This window comes from Plectropomus leopardus, chromosome 16 (assembly GCF_008729295.1).
Source record: "Plectropomus leopardus isolate mb chromosome 16, YSFRI_Pleo_2.0, whole genome shotgun sequence".
In the NCBI taxonomy this organism is placed as follows: Eukaryota; Metazoa; Chordata; class Actinopteri; order Perciformes; family Serranidae; genus Plectropomus; species Plectropomus leopardus.
The window spans coordinates 16,287,490-16,301,885 of NC_056478.1; the positions used below are offsets into that span (position 1 = coordinate 16,287,490).

The window sequence follows — 14,396 nt, forward strand, 5'->3', positions numbered from 1 at the left end:
TATTTTCCCCCCTTTCCTGGTTATTTCTGAAGACATTTTGTTGTTTTATCGGTCAAATATACACTGAGATGTAACTTAAAATTTGCATTTTTGATGATCTAGCGCAAAATCTGTGACTATGAAAAATTACAATCTCATCTGCAGATAAGTGTGTTTAGATCATGCAGCCATGACCACAGCCAAAATTTTGCTATTGTGCTCATATTGTTCCAATTGAATATAAAACACTTAATGGACTGTGTGTGACAGCATTACTTAGTACTTCTGTGCTGGAATTTTGGCTCAAGGTTGTCTGTGGTGCTGAGAGAAGTACACAGATCTTTTACTTAACTAAAACATAGCAATACTACGATGTAAAAAAAAAAGACTTGTTACAAGTTCAAGTCATGCATTCAAAATGTAATTTAATAAAAGTATACAAGTATTGTTCTCAAAATATACTTTAAATACCAAAAGTAAAAGTTTTCAATGTAGAGAACAGCCAATTTTAAAATAATATATATCACCGGATTATAATTAGTGGTGTATTAATGTGTTCATCATTTTAATGTTGCAGCTGGTAATGGTGGTGCTAATTTTAACTACATTAGTGGTTTTGATAATTTTTCCAGGAGTTTGTATGTCTGTCTGTGGACAGATTTTTCTCAACATCTGTGCAAGATGTAGACACAAAACTTTACAGTTGTGAAGTTGATTTTTTATTTTTTTGTTACCATTTCTAGTACTGTAGCTAAATATCTGGAATAAATTTGTGGAAATAATATTAGTACTGTTAAAACTGGTTCTATGGTCAGAAATAGTAAAAGAATTTTAAAAAAATGTAAAAGTTGACAAGAAAATGACCAATCAAAAACTAGGGCAAAATATTGAGAAAACTGTATTTATACTTACAATGATTATATAAAATTAAGTTATAATATTATTTTTTATCAATCACTTTATTTATTTGCTTATTTATTTATTCTAGTCCTGTTTGTTTATTCATTTATTTTATTTTTTGTACTGTTTTTGTTCGTTTTTGCTAACTTCAGGTATTTTTCCTGTAACTGATTATTTGCTAATTTTTAGGTCATTTCTTCCAATGGTTTCGACAGAAATCAAACCCATTTGCTCAGGTTACAAAGGGTTAAAATCTCACTATATGTCCACAACACACCATATAACCACACGTCATGCCAGTTGCATTACTGAGAGGAAAGTTACTGCGGCGAATTTAGCACCGCTGAAGGGGGATGGGTCAACCCTTATCTGGCAACCACACCGGGCTGTGACGGAGCTCGTAGTGCAGTGTGCATCTGGAAGTTGTCGCCATCATATCTGGCTAAGTGTGTAGCTAGCCTTCAAGTCAGTCAGCCGCTGTTGTTCGGGGTTATAAAGTCATTGATCTCATTAACCCCTTTTTGTTTCTTCTGTCGACTACCAGTGAGCTGCTGTGATGTTATTAATCAGTGAACGCCTCTAGGACGGGCGCTGTTGTCATATTGTGTAGTTTCCTCACATTAGCAGTGGCTAATTTTGTGAGCACACATTAGCCGGAGTCTTGAGAAGCAGCGAGGGGCGGTGGGCTGCAAACACCGTCGCTAGCTCGCAAGTTAGCTGGCTAGCAAGTAAAAACATATAGCGGCGTTTAGTGTTAAAGTGAAGAAAGCAGCGGCTGTGGATGTTACATGCTCGCCGGTTGAGTCAGCGGTGCATCTTAGCCAAGGAGCTAGCAGCGTCATAAAGCTAGCTGCAGAGAAGCGAAGATTTTTTGTAGCTAACAAAGCTAACCAAAGAAGCTGGGTTTGGTCTGCGACGACTGGAGTCTGCTAAACTGGAGCTGGCATCGTCACATTTCCTGTCTTCAAAACGTACGTGCTGCCTCTACACTTAATTTCTTGTATAGTATGGCCTTTCCCCGTGCAGTGCTAGTTAAGCTAGTATGTTTTGCAAGGTTTACAGGTTATTATTAATCTGCAATTATGTTAGCCTGCTACAGCCACCAAGTGCATATCATCACTGTCAAGCTAGTTCTGAAATATGAATGCGTTGTTTTGAAAGAGACTTGGTCCAATGTGGTTTACATGTAACACATGCATTAAAATCGCCCTATTTTGTATAATATTCAATCTCTCTCGAAAAATCTAGTCCATACTTGATCTGTTTAAGTATAGTGGTTTTTGATCTGGACCTGGTTCATTGTGTTCTAGATGTGGAAACGCAGTGAAATCTGCTGTTTTTTAATTTTTTTTTTAAAATACCATTTTCACAAAGTTTAAACTGCGCATTAAATAGTATTCAGACTCTCTATGATAAATCAGTCCTGTTTTTGACAAATCAAAGTATAATGGGTATTGATATGATACTTGTAAAAATGTTGGGAAATCTCCCTTTTGTTTGAACCAGGCTGGTTCAGTGTGGTCTATATGTGAAAGACGAAGTGAAATCTCCCTTTATTGCACTTTCACAAGTAGAACAAAACTTTCCCAAATCTGAAACTGTGTTTAAAATCACACATAGCTTCTCTGTGCTAATCTAGTCCAGATTTGAAAAATCTAAGTTTAGTGAGTTGTGACCTGGACCTAGTCTAATGTGCTTTTTAAGTAATAACACAGTGAAATGTCCCTTTTCACATTTTCACATACTACAATAAAGGTTTCACAAACCTGAAATTGGGTTTTGATTATTACTTAACCTTTCTCGAGTACCCTAGTCCAGATTTTACAAGTCTAAATATTGTGGTTTTTGATCTTGACCTGGTCCGATGTGATCTGTATGTGGTAAAGGCAATGAAATTTAGGCACTCTGGGATAATCTAGTCCAGATTTGACAAGTATACTGTTTGTTTTTTAACCTGGGTGTGGTACAAAGTGGTGTACATGTGAAAAATGAGTGACATGTCCATTTATACACCTTCTCAAATGCAGTCTAGGTTTCACAGATTTTGAAGTGGGTTTCAGGCAGCATTGCAACCTTATCTAAAAAAGTCTAACATGCCTTGACAACAGTAAGAGGTACAAAAAGCTGATGATCGGTTTGCGCAGCAATAGAAATACGTTTCCCTTAACTCTCCCCTTTTGCTGATTCAGAAGCTACAAATAGGAAGCTAACTTAAGCATTGTATCTTATTGCTCAGTTTTGTGTTTTATTTCCTCTGCACTCAGTGTCATGAACAATGATTTGTCTGTTTTGTCTTATAGCTGGCTGTTTGGCCTGACAACTAAGAAGATGTCTGAGGGAGAGAACAAACAGGCCTCGGACACTGCCCAGGAAGTGAAGGCAGAGTCTGTGGCAGCTGCATCCACAGGTCAAGGAGTGTCATCTGTGTCTCCCCCTGTGTCCATGGTGACCCAGCCTCCGGCTACTGCTGCCACAGAGGATGAGGAAGAGGAGAGCGAAGATGAGTCGGAGATTTTGGAGGAAAGCCCTTGTGGACGCTGGCAGAAGCGCAGAGAAGAGGTAGGGGATATGTCTGCAGAGGGGTCAGGTTTACCTTTACTAAGGTATAAATTAGGCCTGATGCATTATTTTGTTTTATTCCTAAAGGTGAATCAGCGCAACGTCCCCGGGATCGATAATGCTTACTTGGCTATGGACACAGAGGAAGGAGTTGAGGTGGTGTGGAATGAGGTCATGTTCTCGGAGAGGAAGAACTTCAAACTACAGGAGGTGGGTGCAGTGGCTGGTCTGTGTAATACAATATAAATGAAACATGCATAATGGGTGACATTAGAGCATAGTGTTCATACCTGCAAGGAATGAAAGTTTTTACATTGTTTTAAGGATCATGTTTTTGTGTTGCATTCTTTACTGTGATCTCACTAACAATGTAGAGGCCTGCAGGTTTTGTTTCCCCCTTTGGCTTTAAGCTCCTTAGGCTAGTAAGTGGTCAGACTTGTTGCTGCCAGCAGCATTGCAAAGTACACACTGTAGCTGAGTAGTTGCAGGAACAGTGTTCAGAAATTTAAGCTAGGGAGGAAGTGAGCTCTTGTTTGCTTAAACCTTTTGGCATTTTAGGCATTTATTGTGGGGGTTTTGCATCATTCTGACGTGATTTCTATTTTCTCACTGTTATCTTGGTTGCAGAAATTACACCATATCCATGCTTACTTTTTTATAAAAGACCACGAGAATGAGGCAGTATTTCTGTGTTAGAAAGCTACTGTGTGCCACAGACACAGAGACCGTTATATGCAAGACTGCAGTAGGAAGCTTTAAATATACAAATGACTGAACGAAAAGAGTTTTGTCAGTCTGATAGAGCTTTTAACATGCATATTGCTGGAAATTTAACAGCTGATAGTCCGTATGGAGTGAAGAGTCAGACCCAGAGCTGCTTTTAAAGGACGCTCATCTGCAGCTTTGGAATTTGAATTTGACCTTGCACTTGCAAGACAGTCTGTCCAATAGGGCTAAAACTAATGATCATTTTCAGTGTTGATTACACTGTTGATCATTTGTTCAATTAATCAATTAGTGGTTTGGTCTGTAAAATGTAAGTAAATGGTGAAAATTGTCAATCAGTGTTTTCTAAAGCCAAAGAAGATGTCTTCAGATTTCTTGTTTTGTCAACAACCCAAAGTTATTCAGTGTACTGTCATAGAGGAGGAAGGAAGCTTGAAAGTATTCACATTTAAGAAGCTGGAATGAAAGAACTATGATTTTTTTCTCTTAAGAACTAAGAAACAATTAATCCATTATCACATTAGCTGGTGATTAATTTAATAGTTGACAACTAACCACTTAATTGTTGCAGCTCTGCTGTCTGAGCAGTAGTCTGAACTGCTGGCCAACAGAAGGCCAAGGCATTAAAAATGAACATGTTGTTAAGACATAATGAGCTCACTTTCCCTGAATTGTCAAAACGTTTTTGCAATTGAACAGCAAATCCAACTTAAATTTGACATTATGCAGGCTTCCCATGGTCATGCAATTGACCTTGTAAGGTCATAAATCCCAAAGTCATCCACTACTTTTTTAAAATTATACCGGTCAAATTTTCTTATAACTCCTTGAAAATTAATGGATAAGTTTTGAAAATTTGTCCTTTAAAATGTGGAAAACCTGAACATGGATGGAAGATGAAACATTCAGTTTTGTGCTGCCGTTACATGATATATGTGACATTATGTCTGCATTTAAAGTCAAATGTAATCTTTTCTCACTTTTTTCCACAGGAAAAAGTCAAAGCAGTTTTTGACAATTTGATTCAACTGGAGCATTTGAACATTGTGAAGTTCCATAAGTACTGGGCAGATGTCAAAGAGAACAGAGCGAGGGTAAGAGATCATCTGAAAAAAAAACCTTAATCAAATCATATAAAAGGTGTTGTGTGTAGAGGCTTTAAAGCTGATCTGTTTTTCTTCTTTTGTCTGAAGGTCATTTTCATTACTGAGTACATGTCTTCAGGAAGTCTCAAACAGTTCTTGAAAAAGACAAAGAAAAATCACAAGACCATGAATGAAAAGGTGCGCAAATTCTGCTGTAAATCAAAGTAAAGTTACTCTGAAACGACGCAGACTAGTCAAGGACAGTTCATTAAAAACTATATCTGACTGAACTCATTTTACATGAACTTTTCATTTCTGTTTCTTGTCTGACAGGCCTGGAAGCGCTGGTGCACACAAATACTGTCTGCTCTCAGGTACGTTGAATATCAAGGCTAATGTCTGTGAGCTACTTAGTGTTAAATAATAAATTGCGCTGTGGAGCAATGGCACAATTCACAGGCCAAATACAAAGATATTTTAACTACAACTGATGCCATGTTACATAGTTCCAATTATTTTCAAAATATATTTGTATATTTGAAAGTGGCCTGTAAATTAAAATTCACCAACTGCAAACAGAAAAATTCTGTGTTTAATGGTGTGTTAGCAGATGTTTTATTGACTTTACCTTTGTTCACTTTTCTCCAGCTATCTGCATTCCTGTGAACCTCCCATCATTCATGGCAATCTGACCTGTGACACCATCTTCATCCAGCACAATGGCCTCATCAAGATTGGCTCAGGTAGAGGTCATTTAATTCAAGAGAAGTCTTTCAGAAGATGACATCAGGACTGTGTAAAGCCAGTGACAAACCCCTTTACAACTGCACAAAAAAACCTGCCAGGAAACGTTATAATTGTAACATCATTCCGAAATATGCGACACTGAGTTTGAAAGGAGACTGACTGACTAGTAAAAGTAAGAGGTATTTTGAAAACGAGTAACATTTTCACTGGTCTCTATGCTGCTTTCTACTATAACCTGTTTTACGGCCCATCCGTGACATTAAAGGTGAAAACAAACACAAACACACACACACACACACACAAAAAAAAGGCAAATTCCTGTGTTACAGAGACATATACGCAGCTCTGGTCTATTGGCTCTGGGAAAGGAGTCTATCACCTTTTTTTTTTCAGGCTTTCTCATTTTTAAATTTCTGCATACGTGCAAATTTTGTTGGAAAAAGGGTATTAGGCTCCTCTTAAGCTGAATGTGTGTTTTTTATACTGCAGATGGCCTCAATATTGTTGTTAGTTCTAGGTCTCAGAGTCCTGCCTGAGTCCAGCTCTACAAACTCACACACGTAAAGCTTAGCATCGAAATTGATCTGTTAACCATAATTATCTCAAGGTCAAATCTAGAACCGCCCCGGCCCGTTAATATAAGTCCCCTGACCTGACCTGTGATTAAACACACACATGGTATTGCAAAGTGATACAAAGATAACCAATTTTGCAGTAATTATTTGTCCACTTATCCAAAGTAACTGCCGTGATGCAATCAGTCAGCTGCGTCCTCTGTCTGAATGAGGTTTTGTTGAGTGTCCTCTGAGTATTTTGTCTGCTGTGCCATACTGTTGTCAGATCCGGCAGAAGCTATGAAGTGTCCACACAGCCAGCTCGTGCATTTCTTTGCTCTCACTCACATTAAGTTAATTTTTGTTCGAGAATTTACATAAAAATATGTTTTACCTATTAAAAAACTGTTTCTGCAGGTTGCTGCGCCGGTACCCGTATGCATCAGAACTGGTGCAGGACTCGACTAGACTTACTAGAATTGTCATTAAAGCTTTCCTCCACTATTTCAGTTGCTCCAGACACCATCAATAACCATGTGAAAACCTGTCGGGAAGAGCAGAAGAGCCTTCACTTCTTTGCTCCAGAATATGGAGGTAAGATCCCGACATTTGTCATCAGAGGTCCTGTAATTTCAGACCCCCTTGTTGCAGCACATGCCGTATGATCGCAGCGTCTCTGCTTCAATGGTGGAACATTTGTTGCATGTCATACCTCTCTCTCTCTCTCTCTGTCTCTCTCTCTCCCCTTTTCCAGTCCACCTCTTTCATCTGTCCAATGAAGGCAAAAAATGGAAAAAAGTCATGTTTCAAAAAGATCTTGTAATTTCTCACATATGCCCTTGCTGTTGTGCATTAGAGTCTCTGCGATACTGATGATCTTATTTATACTTTCAGCTGTTGCCAATGTTACCACAGCCGTGGATATCTATTCCTTTGGAATGTGCGCCTTAGAGGTGAGAGGATGCCACCCTCTGCTCTGAGCTGTTAGTCACGTACTGACCAGCACTCTCAGTCATTCTTTGGTTTATAGAAAATGTGCGCGATTGGTGATGCACTGCTGCAGAATGCATCAGTGCATTTTTAACAAAAATGTCACCCAGCTTTATACAAGTCCAGTTTTGGTTTGCAGTCACAGAAATAGAAATCAGGATGTCAGTTGTTTGCAAGACAGGAATAGTGGAAATACTGTTTCTTATCATCCAAGTCTGCAGTGATGATCAGTGTCTTCAAAATGCGTTATGTAACATGAGATTGGCTGCTGTTGACTTGCTGTTGTTTGTATCTATGAATCACTTCCAATCAACACCCTTCTTTGCCCAATAACTCCCTCAGATGGCTGTGTTGGAAATCCAGAGTAATGGAGATTCGTCTTATGTGTCCCAAGAAGCCATAAACAGTGCCATTCAGTCCCTGGAGGACCCACTGCAGCGGGTGAGTGAGGGAGAGGCAAGCATGTAAAGCCTTTGTGGCAATTTGGAAAAGAAATTCATCAACTTAAGTTTTTTTCTTTCTGTGTTTTTTCAGGAATTTATTCAGAAATGTCTGGAGTTGGACCCCAGTAAGCGACCCACAGCTAAGGAGTTGTTGTTTCACCAGGCCTTGTTTGAGGTGCCCTTACTCAAGCTGCTGGCTGCACACTGCATTGTCAGCCACCAACGTAAGTAGCAAATGGCTCCATCTAAACCTACACCACAGATCGTTAAAGTAATAGGATGTGAAAGTAAAATAACTTCATCATTTCAGTCATCATTTCATAGGTTATAGTAAAATAAAAATAAACATATAAAATGTACAAAAAGTGCAAAAAAAGTTTGATCCTAAGGTTAAAACTAGCCTACAGTGTTTCCCCTCTCTTACTGGGATATAGGCTACATGTCAAGAACACAACTATTTGTCGAGAGAGAGAGAGAGAGAGAGAGAGAGAGAGAGAGTTTTTTAATGTCAGGGCAGAGGCTGAAGCAAATGCAGATAGGCAACACACACTCCAGGTTAGATTTCCTTGTACCACAATACAAATAAAGCGTAATCCCACACACATTCAAATGTCTTAAAAGATATTGAATTTATTAATGTAAAAATAATCTTAAAATGTCTTAAATCAATCTTTCAAAAGTCTTAAAAATGTTTCGGACATGGAGCGTTGGATTGTAGGAAACTCAAAATAATTGGTAACATAAATTAAAAAAAAGATAGAAAAAGAAATATCTCGCAGGATGGTGGAACCAGCAACACTCATATTTTGTTTTCTAAGAGCAGAGGATACATTTTCTGCTAGCTAGCTAGCTGTCACTGTATGCTGACATGGGGAAGTTTTTTTAAGTTCGGTTTTAGTGAGTTTTGGCTTTTGCGCCATGAATGACAGCTGTGACAGCCAATCTGTGCGCTCAAATTCAATGGTGCTGCTCGCGATTGGTCGGACAGGTATTTTTATTTCTTAATGACTTCACCAGCGCAGGATGGCAGTGCCCGTATCTCAGATACTTTAGGCTGACTTGAGCAGAGCGGGGGTAAGTGGGGGCGCATCATCCATCTTTATAAACGGTCTATGTTCAAACCAGTTATAAAGTATACAGCACACCAAAAACTGTAACTTCATCAGTTTGCCAAAGATGTGTTTTATTCTAAAGGTCAAATTGACCTTTTTTAATATGCCAAAGAGTGATGACTTATAATTTATTTAGATAGAACACGAAGCCCCAAACCCACCATGCTCAGTTACAGAAATAAAATACACGCGTGAATGCTTTTATGTGATTGCCAACAGATTCCCTTTTTGCCTGTAGATATGATTCCAGAAAATGCTTTAGAAGAGATGACAAAGAACATGGACCCTAATTTGGTGATCGTTGAGGCCAAGGAAGGAGTTCAGATGAAGTGAGTCTTAGTAAAACCACCACACTGACGTATAGATATATTTGGATGAAAATAAACTGAAGGAAAGCTTTGTTGTCCCTTTTTTTCTGTCTTCATATTGTCAAACTAAAAACAAAAGAATATTTGTACTTACTGGTGTATATTTTAGATAACAAAGTTGTGAAGAGATTTGTCTGGACTTTTGGTTGTTTTATCATTCCAGATTAGTTCCAGTGTTCTCTTTTGTCAGAAATATTGCACTACAGTTAAATGATGCAACACCTGAATTTGTCCCAGGGGTTTAATTGAGTTGAAGGATTTTGTCACTCTCTGGTCCTGATTGGCTGAAAATTCAGTATAAATAACAGTTTTTCTTCCGCTTCAGGCTCTCTCAGTTTCCTGCCCTTGAGCTGGACAAGTTCCTGGAAGATGTAAGGTAAGAAAGCCATAACGTTGCATCAGGGATCGTACTTGGCGTCAGATATGCTGTTGATTTGAAGATTCTGGCTTGAACGTCTGGAACTGCTAGTAAAAATCATGTGGGGAAATAAATTGAGAATTGCAGCTCACCCTCCACTGATAGCTTTATAACAGTTGAGTGTGTCCAAAATCTGAAGTAGGGCATCGCAAGTACATCGTTTAAATGCATGGGTCAGCGAAACCCTTGTTTCAGAGGTACCTCCCAGCACTCAGGGCAGAGCTGCACAGCATGAAATCACTTGCACTTGTCCTAAAGTTAAGACTTTTTCTTTTTTTTGTCCTTTGATGCATCAGGAATGGGATCTATCCTCTGACTGCGTTTGGGATACCATGTCCACAACAACCTCAGCAGGAGACGGTGAAGTCGCCCATAGTGCCGCCCTCAGTTAAAACCCCAACTCCTGAACCTGCAGAGCTTGAGACCAGGAAGGTAGGAAGCAATAGTATAAAATTATATAATTAATTGTATAAGACATGGTCATAAGTAGTTTGAGAATGTACAAAGTAGGCTCGGGTTGTATCTTTTTTTTGCCCTCCTGAAATTTCCCCAGGGTATATGGTATTTAGGGTATTTAAATGCAGCAACCGTGACATAACCTGTACAATTAAGCCCCAAAAGAAAATCATGTTGTATACTGGTTGTGTTTTTCAATGTTATATCATTTATTTGTTTAGGATTTTTCAGTTGGAGCACTTTTTTCAGTTTTGGATCAGTCTGCACATCAGTGTGTCTCAGACGCTGTTTTCCTTCACAGGTCCTTCAGATGCAGTGCAATATTGAGCCTGTTGATGAGGGCACCAAGCATCACGTGAGTTGCACCTCTGCCTGTCTTTGTAATAAAGTAATGTATTGTCCGTCAAATGGGAAAGTGCTTTATGTTTTGCTCGACTTTTGAAATGAACTGTTTTTTCTCCTCTCAGCTGACTCTGCTGTTGAAACTTGAGGATAAACTGAACAGGCACTTAAGCTGTGATTTGTTACCAAGTGAGTATCGTTATTTCTTGCCACTCATTTCAGCATTGTCTTATTGAACAGTCTGAACTTTGCAGAAGTTTCTCAGACAGAGCTAAAAGTCCAGTTTCAATCACCAACTCTGTGAAAGGACTCAAGTTTACACCTTCAGGCTAACATGTTGCAGTTTTAGAAAGAATTCAGGCTTAAAGTTATTTTTCGGCTCCTTAACAGTGAGATTTAGTGGCTGTGGAGGAAAAAACCCTTGAAAATAATGTTAATTGCATGAAAAAGTACTTGAAAGTACTTTAATTTACCTGTTTGTGTGAACCTGGCATGCTGATGTGTTCTGTGTGATTGTTGGTGGAACTTACAGTGCACACAATAATATGAAACTGTTGATCAGAATTTTGTTTGGCAGCACCGCTTACGGTCAAAACTCCACGTTCCACTTTTATTCACTTTAGTTACAAACTTCAAAACTTAGAACAGGTGTCCCATGGATCTTTAAGCAGTCTTTGGCATTATGCTCTTTTATTATTTAATCATTTATCAACATTGTTTATCATTTATCCAAGATTTAAAGCATTCATTGATATTAAAATGCCATGTCTTAAAAATGGTAAAATCTCAAAAATAATCTGTAGCATCCATTTTTTTAAAATGGGAGGTACAAAAAATTACTCTTAAACCAAGATTTTGCAACTTAACTGAAACTAATACAAGGCAATGTCTTTAAGGCTCAGTTCATTTTATGCAAAAATAAAAAAAACTCGGAGCACCACATGCAAGGTGAGAAAAACACAAGTCATGTTTTATGTCAAAATAAACATTTGGGCAAACCTGTCTAACCCTAAGTGGGTTAGTGGCATTAAAAAAGTCTTAAAGTCTTGCCATGCAGTTAATACAAAAACAGGAGATGGACAAGGTATCTGAACACCTCATCACCATGTTTGTGTTCTGACTGATTTGTGTTTGTGTTCAGATGAGAACGTGCAGGAGCTGGCTGTGGAGCTGGTCCAGCTGGGATTCATCAGTGAGGTAAGTGGAGTTCATGATCCTGCTGACCTAAACGCTCATGCTGTTAGTCATCGAACCGCAGCAGCCTTAAGATATTTGACAGCCTCGCTGTCTCTTCATTTCAGGGCGATCAGCCACGCCTTGCATCCGTTCTTGAAGAGGCCTTTTCAAAGTTCTACAGCCGGAACGGCTCTCTCAATCCGGTGACTGTTTCCTCATAGCGGAGGACTCACTTGGCCTTCTTTCAGCCCTCCTCGTCCTCTTCAACAGGACTAGCTTTTTGCTCCACCTCTGAGTTGCAGGAAAGCTTTGCGAGGTCAGAGGAGGAAGCCTTTGTCTGGTTGCAGATCCTGCAGCCTGTCGTCGTATTTTCTGGTGGGAAAAGCTGCCACTAAGTGGTTGTTGCTTTCTATCTCCTTTTTTTTCTTTCCCACCCAATACAGCCATCTGCTTCTCTTTTAAAAGAGAAAATCCTAGTTGCAACTTAAAGGAAAATATAAATGTTTTCACTTTATTGGCTTGTTTCTTTACATTCTCAAGTATTGAAGAAAGAGGCAAGCTAAATAAGACTGGATTACAGCAGTATTTTCCTTAAGTCAGTATTAAAACTGTATTTTAAACATTTTTACTTAAAACTGTTTATTAGTTGTCTGTTTAAAACAATCTTTGTCCTGGCATACTGAAGTGTATGTGCTATGGTGTTGTAAGGTTAAGTCCGGTCCTTTAAACTTTCTCTTGAGCAGCGAGTGAGGCATCTTCTACCTTGTATCAGTTTTCGAAGGCTCTTGAATGCATCAAGCTAGCAACGCAACAGATGTTTCATCACCTTTTACTTCAAACTTCTGCCATTATACAAAGTAGTCGTGAAATAAGCAGCTGCAACACATTCGGAAGAGTTACAGCTAAAATCTATAAAAAAAAAAAAGTCAAACTATTTATTTGTGTATTTTTCTTGAGTGTGTTTTGTAATTCACTTCCAGCACTAAGGTCGATGGTTGTTTGAATGTATGCTTTATTTGCTCTTTCTTTAAATCACGCTGTTGTTTTCTATGAAAAGGGGGTGTCATCACTTGACTGTGGTCCAACTACTGCTTTTGATTTCAAAGTAGGCCGTTTCAGTACATAGTAATGAGGGCTTGGTCTTTTGGTGGAGAGGTTGGTTAGATCCATGTGAAGATGCTTTAAGTGTTAAAGCACATGGTCTGATGGATATTTGTCAACAGATGTGGTGAATGCATGTATGCTTTTCTATGTCTAAATGGAAACTGATGCATGCAACAGGCTTCCCTCTGGTGTTGATTCAGTTGTCTTTTAACAGCACCAAGTCATTTATAATGCAAAGAACATTGTGTCAGCTTAGGGCCGTCAAAATTTAGACTTTGCAGCTCTGAATCATTAGTTTCCTTCAGGGCAAAGGCACCCTGCGTGACACCAGAGCTAAAATTTGCTCTTACCATGTAGATATTCTCGTATCGGCTCTGACCGACCTTTATATGTTAACTGTCTGGGAATCTTTCTGTTAGTTTGCACTGCTGCACTCTTTTATATCTTGTTGAAAATGTCCTGTGGCCTCTGGCTTTTTCGCAATAACAGGAAGATAAATTGGAAATGGCATCATTTAAACTAGTCAATGATCCAGTCTGCTCTATGCTGTGACTACCTTCTGAAAGGGTCTGTAGATACTTCGAGATACAAGTGTGGAACTGCCTGGCATGCTTGTAACCATCTTGTACACTGTATGCTGGACACTGTGCTCTGTTTCTGCAATGCATTTACCCCCTTTTTTTCACTCCCTGAAATAAATATGTACACTATCAGCAGGTATGGTCTTTGTTTGGTGTCGTCAACTTTCACAATCAAAGAAAGTCTATAATAAAGCTTTTAGAGTCACGTCACAGCACACAAAGTGGGAAGAAAAGGCCAGAAACGTCATAATTTAGCATGTTGAACAAATGGCCGAAAACCTATACAGTATGGCGAAAAAAATTTCGAAAATTTACACAACCCAAGAAAGTCAAAAATAAAGCTTGTTATTATAGCTTGTGGAGTGCTGTCATAGCATACAAATTCAAAAAAAGGCCAAAAATGTCATAATTTGGCATGTCAAAATAATGGCCCAAAAACCTGAAAGTATAGTATGTTGAAAAAATTCAAATAATATAAAAAAAATATATAACATACCCCAAAAATGACTGAAAACAACATATTATAGCTTAAAGAACATACAAAGTAGGAAAAAAGGTCATAATTGACCATGTTGAACAAATGGCCCAAAAAACGATGGTATAGTATGCTGAAAAATGTCAAATTTGACATGTCCTAAAAATGACTGGAATGACATATTATAGCTTGTAGAGCTGCGTCAATACATTCAAATGTGAAAAAATGTCATAATCCAGGACGTCGGAAAAAACGCTGAGAAACCTAATAGTATAGTATAGCGAAAAAAATTCAAATTTAATATGTTCTAAAAATGGCTATGAATGACATATTATAGCTCGTAGAGTACAAAGTCAGGGGAAAAAAGGACAAAAATATCAT

General features: G+C 38.5%; 1 protein-coding gene across 1 annotated transcript; it reads left to right on the plus strand.

Moving 5' to 3' along the window:
• The first annotated feature begins 1,292 nt into the window (after nt 1-1,292).
• On the plus strand, nt 1,293-13,672 carry nrbp1 (nuclear receptor binding protein 1). Its single transcript, XM_042503050.1, has 18 exons — nt 1,293-1,850; nt 3,180-3,438; nt 3,526-3,648; nt 5,157-5,258; nt 5,358-5,447; nt 5,583-5,623; nt 5,898-5,992; nt 7,061-7,144; nt 7,445-7,503; nt 7,883-7,981; nt 8,075-8,207; nt 9,334-9,424; nt 9,789-9,839; nt 10,178-10,313; nt 10,639-10,692; nt 10,805-10,868; nt 11,821-11,876; nt 11,981-13,672. Exons 2-18 carry the CDS (start codon nt 3,208-3,210, stop codon nt 12,074-12,076), a joined length of 1,605 nt encoding a protein of 534 aa, XP_042358984.1. The 5' UTR covers nt 1,293-1,850; nt 3,180-3,207; the 3' UTR covers nt 12,077-13,672.
• Nucleotides 13,673-14,396: the final 724 nt, after the last annotated feature.

Bases quoted from the DNA above. Each gene is read 5' to 3' on its own strand.
- nrbp1 (XM_042503050.1), top strand. From the start codon at position 3,208: ATGTCTGAGGGAGAGAACAAACAGGCCTCGGACACTGCCCAGGAAGTG. The intron at 5,259-5,357 runs GTAAGAGATCAT...TTTTGTCTGAAG, and splicing joins TCAAAGAGAACAGAGCGAGG to GTCATTTTCATTACTGAGTA. The intron at 8,208-9,333 runs GTAAGTAGCAAA...TTTTGCCTGTAG, and splicing joins CTGCATTGTCAGCCACCAAC to ATATGATTCCAGAAAATGCT.